Source organism: Penaeus monodon, chromosome 37 (genome assembly GCF_015228065.2).
Source record: "Penaeus monodon isolate SGIC_2016 chromosome 37, NSTDA_Pmon_1, whole genome shotgun sequence".
Classification (NCBI taxonomy): domain Eukaryota; kingdom Metazoa; phylum Arthropoda; class Malacostraca; order Decapoda; family Penaeidae; genus Penaeus; species Penaeus monodon.
Genome location: NC_051422.1, coordinates 22273166 through 22283165, shown reverse-complemented (window position 1 = coordinate 22283165; position 10000 = coordinate 22273166). Strand labels below are relative to the sequence as shown.

Genomic DNA, 10000 nt, shown 5'->3' with positions numbered 1-10000 from the left:
TTGAAGGCGGCTGCTGTCCCTTCCTGCGGGAACTCGAGTCCAGCTGGGGACGAGAGCGATTCTTTGTTTTCCGATGTTCTTCTCGAACTCGTTGCGATCAACCGGCTCCCGTTGACATCGCCGAGAGCGATGCAACGTGGCAACTTCTCGCCTGCAACACGACAGGTTTCCAGACGGGCTTGTATCTTAAGGCACTACTTAATCTACTGTACACCTAAAGGCTCGGCAGAAGGGTGTAAGGCACGAGGAAGATGGAGGGAGCAGGAGGCGCCGGATCGTTGCCGCGCACTTATTCTCCTCCTTTTCCCTGCTCTCGACCCTCCACCAGTGTCTTCGACTGATGGTCCTGCTTCTCATGTGGTTGAGTTACTTCAAGACGCTCCTTCCTTCCCGAGTCGAGGCTTACTGGCGCTGAACTGAATCTCAAAGATGCAATTTTTGTCGTTCTTTTTTATATATTTTTGGGAGCACCCATGAGAAGCAGCAAAGGCCCAAGGCAGCCTGCGACTCGCGAAGGAGAGGCCGTTGTTCCCCAAGGATCCCCCGCCCCTGACTTTGACTGGATACAGAAAAATGACTGAGATCTACACCATTTGGTATGAGCCAGATCGCGCTGCGTTGGGACGCGCCGGCGACGCCCTCGATGGTCCTCTTGCTCGCTTCCCCTCGGGTCTCGGCGACGTGTCTTCCAGCGACCCTTGCCGAGGGGCCTTCGGGCTTCCACCCGTTTGCAGAGGCCATCGGGAGTCGCGGCCAATTCACTTCCTCCTTGAAATGTCTTTGGTTAGGCTACAGCTTCACTTGAGAAAGAAAACTTTTTTCTTCATTTTGAGGATCTGCACAAGCGTCCCTTCGCGAGCCCCGCACGGGGGTCGGAGGGACTTCGTCTGATCCTCGGATACCTGAGGCGCAGTGAGGAGGATGTGAGGGCTCGACCTGCGCCGGCCGCGTCTCCTCTGCAGCGCGTCCGTTACGACTTCTACGTCTAAAACCCCGCAGCAGCGCCCCGTGAGGCCGCTGCGTCCGACATGCAACGCCCTACTGACGCTTCCGGCATCAGAAGTGGATGTCCGTCAGGTCGGTCGGAGTTTCGTTGCCATCAAAAAACTCCATGGGCGAGGTGGGGTGCTGCTTGTTCGTGGGCGTGGTGGGGTGCTGCTGCTGCTGCTGTGCCTGCTGTGCTTGCTGCTGCACGTGCATGCTCTCCGGGAGGATCGCCGTCTCCTTCTCGACGACCATCTCGATCTGCTCGACGATGGGCTGGAGGGCGTGGGCGTCCAGGTTGACGGCGGACGCCAGGCTGGACAGGATGGCGGCCCACTCGGCGACGTTGAGGCCCCGCACGGCGGCCACGATGGACGCCACCGCCACGGCCGAGGGCTCCACCTGCACGAACTCGGGCTCTGCGGGAGGAAAAGCGGAGGTTAGTCTTGAAACAGAGAGCTTATGGGCGCAGTTCAAAATAAGCCATTCGCAGTGAAGATAAAGCCGTTCCCAGGGCTCGGATAATGTCCGCCACACAACACACTTCGGGCCGATAAGATCCTCGGGCTGCGATAGCCCCCCGCCCGCTGAGACCAGAAGCCCTATTACCATATTTATCGGGAGTTTAATCTAAATCAGCGAACACTGGTCGGCCTCTATCGCCTCCTATATCTAAATCTGGGCGGCGGGAATAATTGTAGGCAGTCCTCGGCCCTAGCTTTGCTGACAATCTAAATTTCCACGAGGCAGGATCATCCCCCTTAATCCCGATTGATATTCTCCCGAGGGCCTGCCACGCCAAAGACGCCCCAACCGATCCTTGGCCCAAAACCTAGGGCTTCCTTTCAAGAAACGGAGTACCGGCCATCATTAAGGGAATATGGCCTTTGTGTTGTCTGTAATAGGGGCTATAGCTGTCGGTAAACATTCCTTTTCCTTAAGACAGCCATGGAGCTAATATCGCTAATGCCACTTCAATACGGGGACTTCGAAAGGTAGAAGGGACCTGCAGGTGAAAGGCAGGAGCGCGAACGGAGGAATGGGCGAGCTGTAATTCCGTATAAAATATATGCATACAAATTGTGCGAGCGAGAGAGAGAGAGAGAGAGAGAGAGAGAGAGAGAGAGAGAGAGAGAGAGAGAGAGAGAGAGAGAGAGAGAGAGAGAGAGAGAGAGAGAGAGAGAGAAAGCTTTGGATATTCAAGGCAGGAAACACGGATTGGGGGGGAGGGCTGAATGCTGGAGCCCAAATGGGAACACACTAACGAACGCGACAAAGGGCCTCGCCGCTGCCGTCCCGGGGAAACAGCGCCGGGACCTGACCCATGTCACTCGCCCACAATGCTGGAGCTTCACACTCTCCTTCGGCAATTGTTCGCGTCGCTCCCCGGGATCGACGGACAGCGCCATAATGCTTGGGTGAAAAAACACGACTCTGAGGGCCGGCAGGATGCATTACGTACCCATAACTAACCTCCTCCCTCCCTTCCTCCAGCATCCGGATCCTTGCACGCGGCACAAAGGAAGGAGCCGATAACTAAAAGGCCCTGCATGCTCCCGCCCTCCTCCTTCGCCGTGTCCTCGAGCCATAATGGCGCGTCGTTTTTCAAAGGGGCCCGAGAGCCTCTCCCCATTTACATACTCCCATTACGCTGCCATTAGCCTCGAAAGGGGGCCACTGAGCCTCTTGGAGACGCCGCGGCCTCCTGGAGCGTAATGACGACCTCCGGAGGCCAATCACGGAGGCGCGACGATGGCCGCCCGCAAACCTCACGCTTATCTGCAACAATGATACGCCCGGCCGCCGCCCCCCGTCCTTTCGGCCTCCCTCTCCTGCCCCGCCGAGTCCCCCGACAAGGCCGCAGCGGGAAGGACTCCGACAGCCGCGCCCGCCCTCGTCGCCCCCGCCCCCCCCCCTCCCCCACACCTCCTGCACCCCCCGCGAGGGCAAGCTCCTCCCCGCGACGACCTGCAAGCCCATTGTGCGCCCCCGAGCCGGCCGGCATTGTCCTCGCCCGCGCCTTTGTTTTGCATTGTTGTTGTGTCGAACGGGGATGTATGGAGGGCTCGGAGACACCAGAGCAGCCGCGCGGGGCTCGGGGAGGGCCGGCCACGGGGGCTGACCCTTAAGCGGGGACTCCGGCCTTTCAGCGCGGATTTTGAGCCCAATGGCCCCGCGCCGGAGGAGATTTATGGGTTTTTATCGCTCTATTTGGTGAGTCACCTGACTGGGAGAACTTTCTAGGTATCACTAAGAAGATATCATATGTAAATAAGATGCTGGAAAAATTCTCTACACATATTTTGTTAATATACATTTAAAAATCTCGACGCACACTCGATCTCGAAAAATCCAAACGTACAAAAAGGAAAATCTATAAATAGGAACGACCTCGCTCCCCATGACGAATATGGACAGCATGAGGACACAATACAGGAAAAGGTGAATATGACGAAGTGTAGTAGCGCCCCACCCCCCTCCCCTTCCTCCCTCTCTTCGCCTCCTACCCCTCCCCCCCTTCACGTCCAGCACTCGTTTCCCGTTTTCTCTCATCCTCGGGCGAAGAGACCTTACGTTGGGACCTTTAACACGTGGTGCTGAGGTCCCCCTGGTCTCGCATGCTGTTTCGCGTCTGTTGTGTTTTTTTGTGTTATGGCGATTTAAGTTTTATTATAACTGCCTCTGTTATACGTTACTAATTTTATAGAACGCTGGGAATGGGTTGATTCTATAGTAAAACAAGCAATTTGGATACATAACGAAAACCAGCATAATGAAACACGAAGAGAAGAAAATAAAACAAAACGAATCGTAATGAAGCGCGAGAAAGAGAGAGAGAGAGAGAGAGAGAGAGAGAGAGAGAGAGAGAGAGAGAGAGAGAGAGAGAGAGAGAGAGAGAGAGAGAGAGAGAGAGAGAGAGAGAGAAAGGCGAGGCCGGCGTCGAGGCATCGCCCCCCCCCCCTCCCAGCCCAAGCCGCCGCCAGCCTCCGGATCACTACTTGGCGTGGCGTTGTAGTTTCCGGAAAATGATCTCTCATCCGGACATTTCCTCTCCCGTGTTTCCGGCGCGCGTCCGCTGTTGCATTGGCCTTTAAAGGGTTGAACGTCCGGAATCATTTCGGTTAACCCTTAATTAGCTCAACCTGCCCATTGTTAACTACCTCCTATTTTTATCGGCTTCCTCTTTCCTCTTCCCGTTCGTTGAACCGTGGCTGTTAAAACCCGTGTTCGGCCACGGACGATCCGACGACACACGCGCATGCACTAAATGTACTATTGCAGACTGTGTACACAGGGATATAAAGGATGGGAGAAAGAGAGAAATAGAGAGAGAACGAGAGAGAGAGAAGGGGGAGAGAGAGGAGAGAGGAGAGGGGAGAGAGAGAGCTAATAGAGAAAGAGGGAAGAGGAGAGAGGAAAGGGAAAAAAAAGTTAGATGAGAGAAGCGAGATGAGAAAAAAGGCAAGAGTGAAGAAAAAGGAAAGGAGAAGAGAGGAAAGAGAGAAGAGAGTGCAGAACAGACCACGTGGTGCACTGGAAGCTGGCTGGCGTTCCCTGCTCTCCCAGCTACACACAGACACTCTCTCTCACACGCAAACAGCCCGAGGGCTCCCGCGACCGAGAGATCATGAAACTTGTGTTATTTGTGGAGTATTTCTTGTTGTTGGGTTATGAGGCGATTGTGTAGGTTGTGAGAGCAGTGGAGGGTAGCCATGAAGGTTCCTCTATCAGCTGCCAGACGGCATTGTGACGCCCCAGGCTAGACGGGGATGGTCTTTTGTATACCGTCTCCTCGCTACCGCGTGGGTATTTAAACGCCCTGCTAAGATACCGCTCTGTTTGCTTTTACATCTTAGCAATAGGCTTTATACTGCTCCCCACTAAAGAAACCCCCCCGTGTAGTCTATATGAATTAAGAAATCAAATAATCACTCAAAGGAACTTCAAAAATCACGCGATTTCCTTTAAACTGAGGGTACACCGCGTCCCGTTTTCTACAGCCACGCGGTCCTCTACTACCACCTGGACATTTAAAAATGGCGGCCGTCGAGAGTCCAACTAGTGTTTTTCTAAGGCCGCTTGGGTGCCTGTTGCTGGGTATTTCTGTCTCGCTTTCGAATTTAGTGAAACGTGTTATGCTAGAGAGATTCTACCTAAAAATGGTTACACTCACGTTGAAGATGGAAAAAAAACTGTCTAAACTTCACATTACTTTGTTAACCGATTCAATAAATAAATTAATAAATATAAGATCATTTAGTACAAAGCTACGTTCGTCTATCATGCCCTATTTTAAGGGATGCTAAGGAAGCGAAAAACAGAATAATAATGACGACAACAACAACAACAACAATATTAATAAATCCTCCAGAGATCCATATTAAAGCATTCACTACCCCCCCCCCCCTCCAACATCCTCCCTCTAGCGGTACCTTTTTCCACGCCACCTCATGGTACCCTCAGGCTGTGTGTGGTTGGTATCCGTAGTTGTGTGGTTGGAAACACGATACCAGTACGAGTTAACTGTTGTTTGCCATGTAGTGCAAGGTATCGCGGTTAGAATCCTGGCGGTATTATAAATTCTGGTAATGTGTGGTAGGAAACACAGATCAGTATTTTAAAACCTTGTTAATTTCCCACCTATCCCTCCCCCCCTCCCCCCCATACCTTCTTTTTTTTTATCCCCTACCCCTTCTCTATCCCCCCCCTCCCCCCCAAACGAAATCTACATGGGATCGCCTCTCCGTTCATACGATCTGATCCTGTTAACTGGACTGAATCGCACAACGGCACCAGAACCTGATCTCTATATTGCTCGTCTCCACCTAGGCCTCTGCTCTCTCTCTCTCTTAACACGTCAGTCACATGTAAATGAGGTGGGGGCTTCTCCATCTATAGGCCTATATTTCCTTTTCGCCCCATTAGCATGTACCGCTACCTGAGTATGGCCTATTAATTCCTTCCTTTTTTTTATATATCACCGACACATGATCGTATTGTAATCAAAGCCTGCCTCCCGACGCCCTCGAAGTACGCCCATCCCATTTCACATGCCAATTACTCCATCACGAAACTATGCCAATCTACCCGTAGGCCTATACGTACCTATCGCGATGTAAGCAAGGCTGCGAGGCCTATTCAAAGCGTGGGTATGCTGCCGCTCCTCCCCCTCCTTCCCTCCCCCCCTCTCTCTAGCTTCCTCTTCTCTCCTCCCCCTCCCCCTCTCCCTCTCCCGCTTCCTCCACCCTCCTCCCTCTCCTCCCCCTCTTTTCGCCCACCTTCGCACTCTCCGCGTCTCGATTCGCCCTACATTCAGAGGATTTCATTAATATGGATAAAAAAACAATAAAGGTGGGAAATACCGACGCGATAACCTTCCCCTTCCCTCCCCCTCCCCCCATCTTCCTCGCGTTACTCTGACAACAATTTCTCCAACATCACCTTTTCCGTTGAAAAACAGTCAGAAGAAAGTTACTTGAGGCGGTTAATGCAGTGACTAAAAGGAACGTTTACTGCTCAGTGCAAAAACAGATCTGCTTAAAAACGGATTTTCTTTTACCGGCCCTTGAGAAATGAGAGAGAGAGAGAGAGAGAGAGAGAGAGAGAGAGAGAGAGAGAGAGAGAGAGAGAGAGAGAGAGAGAGAGAGAGAGAGAGAGAGAGAGAGAGAGAGAGAGAGAAAGAATAAGGAGCATAACGAAAGCCTAAAAAAACCCGACCTTGCCGGCCACTCCCGCAATCCACACCTTCCTCCGAACGGGGTTTATTGACTAATTCGTGGGCGAGACTCTGGCGGCCAAGGAGGCGAGGCGAGGCTGGGTCACCCGCCTGCCAGATGTCGGGCGGCGGGGCCCAACGCCGGCAAAAAGTCCCTGCCGGAGAAATCCACTCGCCCGGGTCACTTCGCCGGCGACGTGGGTATGACGGCCACCACGAAAAATATCCAGCCGTTTACATGCGCAGCTGGATATTACGCCGCGTCTACAGCTGGGTTCTGCATGTGTTCGGGTAGTCTGCGCGCGTGCACGTTCCGCCGTGCACCCCTTGCTTCCACATGCAAGCTTATTACGCCGCTGACAATTACGGCTCCCGACGATAAACGGCCTCGTGCATTCGGGCTTATCGCTTAAAAAAAAAAGAGGTGCGGGCGTACGTAGCGCGTGTGTGCGTATGTGAGTCTGGCTACTAGAGCGTTTCCCACGAAGAGTAATACTACGAGAACCGGAAGCCCTGGCGGTAGTGACGCCAGTGCGTGACACAGCGATATCCCCCGATGTCGCTGCTGATACTCATACTACTACTGATACTACTACTACTACGCCAACGCTGTTTAGGTTTGACAGCGTAAGCATTCTATTCCATAAACGAACAGACATAGAGACACGCTTACAGATAAATATAAAGAAAGAAAGAAATAGATAGATATAAACACAGATAATTCTGTCAAGAACCAAACCAATTTGTAATAGGTGTTCATGGCGTCCGAACAGCATGAAATGGTAATAAATTGGTACCCAGCGGGAGAGATTGTGAGCTGTAGCGCCAGTCCACTTAGCTAATACCACCCTTGCTACTTGCTCCTGCTTCCAGTGCTCTCTCTCACGTTATGTCTGCCTGCCTGTCTGCCTCTCTCTCTCTCTCTCTCTCTCTCTCTCTCTCTCTCTCTCTCTCTCTCTCTCTCTCTCTCTCTCTCTCTCTCTCTCTCTCTCTCTCTCTCTCCATCCGTATGTGGAAGGTAAATTACTTCTTATTATGAGGGCATCGGGTGTTCCTATCGATTGGAGAGGACGACCCCGCCCTCACACCAATAATTCACTAGGACTTGTCTCGCGTTTACGTGTGTGTGTGTGTGTGTGTGTGTGTGTGTGTGTGTGTGTGTGTGTGTGTGTGTGTGTGTGTGTGTGTGTGTGTGTGTGTGTGTGTGTGAAGAGAGAGAGAGAGAGAGAGAGAGAGAGAGAGAGAGAGAGAGAGAGAGAGAGAGAGAGAGAGAAGAGAAGAGAAGAGGAGAGGAGAGGAGAGGAGAGGAGAGGAGAGGAGAGGAGAGGAGAGGAGAGGAGAGAAGAGAAGAGAAGAGAAGAGAAAAGTAAAAGGCAAGAGAGAAGAGAAGAGACGAGAAGAGGGGAGAGGGGGAGCTAAAAGCAGGAGTGAATCACCCGCGTCCTGCACAAGCACATAAACCGCAAGCAATTGGAAAAAATGAACGCCCAACACTTGTGGAGCTCGATATGCGCGAAGCTTTATATGTATATTATATGCTAAAAATACCCGACCCTCTCTGGAGGTCATAATTTATCACGCCAGAAGAACCAAATAACAAATTGGGGAAGGCAAGGGAGCCTGGATTGGATTTTCAAGGTATATGGCGGGAGTAGAGATCGATTGGACGTTTGTCTGTCTGTCTGCGTTTACCTATGTCTACCTGCTTATCTTTTTGTGTCGATTTGCCTGTCTGTCTGTCTGTCTATCTGTCTGGGAGGAATGCATTAATCTGTATGTATGTATGAGCGTAGGTTTGTATGCATGTATTGATGTCGGGTACGAAGGGACGCGCGACCCTCACTCCTCGCAAAACATTCATCTTCGCAGTCGAGGGTATCGCGAGGGAGGGAGGGAGGGAGGGAGGCAGGGAGGGATGCAAGAGGAGAGAGACGCGGCGGGGAAAAAAGGGAGGGAAGGAGAGAAGGGGAGGGGAAATGGAAGAGGAAGAGGGAGAGGAGGAGGAGGAGGAGGAGGAGGAGGAGGAGGAGGAGGAGGAGGAGGAGGAGGAAGAGGAGGAGCAGGAGGCTCAGGATAAGGTAGGTAGGAGGGAGAGGAGGTACACCGTCCCCCTTCGTCTTTCACCCAAGCCAAACATTCTCATCGACGTCTTATTTATGTAACTTGGGTAATATGTCCCGCCTCGTCCCTCCTTTCCCCTGCCCCCCTCCCCCCTCCCTCCAGCCGCCCTGTCCCCCTCCCTGCCTCCCCCGACGCCCTTGCGAGGAGGTCCCTAGCAACCCTGCCGGGGATGATCCGGGTTTCCTCCAGACGCGTCGAGGAGGGGGACTTCCAAAGCCCTCTCCCACGTCAGGAGGACCCATCTGCCCTAAGCGGATAAGGGTCACGGGGCCTTTAGAAAGCGCGGGAGGCTGGGCTCTATGGAGGGTGAGAGGCGAGCACCTTCACGGCCCGCGTCATTGAGGGTGAGCCGTGAATACCTGCCAGCAAGACGCCTGAAAGCACGTGGACACAGAGCGAGGAGGAGGAGGAGGAGGGGACGAGGGAGGGAGGAGGTGGCCCGATATTCACCACTGCTTCTTAGGAATATACCTTACCCTCCCTCTGCCTCTCCTCGCCCCTCTCCCTCCTCTTCCCCCTCCAAGCGCTCCTCCTCTCCTCCCTTTGCCCTCCCTCGCCCTCACTGTTACCTAGTTATTTCTCACCTCCGCGTCGGGCAATCCGCGCCGACCACTCCATCTTCACACGCCCAGGTAACTCCCGAAGAAACGCCGTAAATCAAGTGAAAATTTGTCTGAATGCCCACGCCAAAAGGGCCCCCTCCCCCCTCCCCACAGCCCTCTCCCCCTCCCGACCTCATCCCCCCCCGAGGGGCATTAACTACAACTCGGATTGCATTCATTTGCAAACCCACCAACAGGAGCCGGTGCCAAAAGCTGCAATCAAGGGATCCCGTTGCAAACCACGTAAAAACTGGCGCCGACAGAGGGTATATCGGGCGCTGAGGAGGGGACGCGGACCTTTCCGTCGGGGCTCAGGGAGGAGGACCGCGCCGCTAGCAGGAGGAGGAGGAGGAGGAAGAGCTGGAGGAGGTAGGTGGGGAAAAAAGGGAGATTGATAAGGAGGAACGACCAGCCAGGGAGTCTGTGACAGCAGAAAGGCGAGGGAGAGAGAGAGAGAGAGAGAGAGAGAGAGGAGAGAGAGAGAGAGAGAGAGAGAGAGAGAGAGAGAGAGAGAGAGAGAGAGAGAGAGAGAGAGAGAGAGAGAGAGAGAGAGAGAGAGAGAGAGAGAGAGAGAGAG

General features: G+C 53.2%; 1 protein-coding gene across 1 annotated transcript in view; it reads right to left on the bottom strand.

Moving 5' to 3' along the window:
- LOC119596098 (G1/S-specific cyclin-D2-like) overlaps positions 1-10000 on the bottom strand; it is a 46453-nt gene that overhangs the window by 2437 nt on the left and 34016 nt on the right. Inside the window, exon 4 of the mRNA XM_037945237.1 lies at positions 1-1403. This exon is cut by the window's left edge and continues 2437 nt beyond it. Coding sequence (XP_037801165.1) covers positions 1057-1403 — 347 coding nt within the window. The 3' untranslated portion in view covers positions 1-1056. The remainder of the gene's footprint in view (positions 1404-10000) is intronic.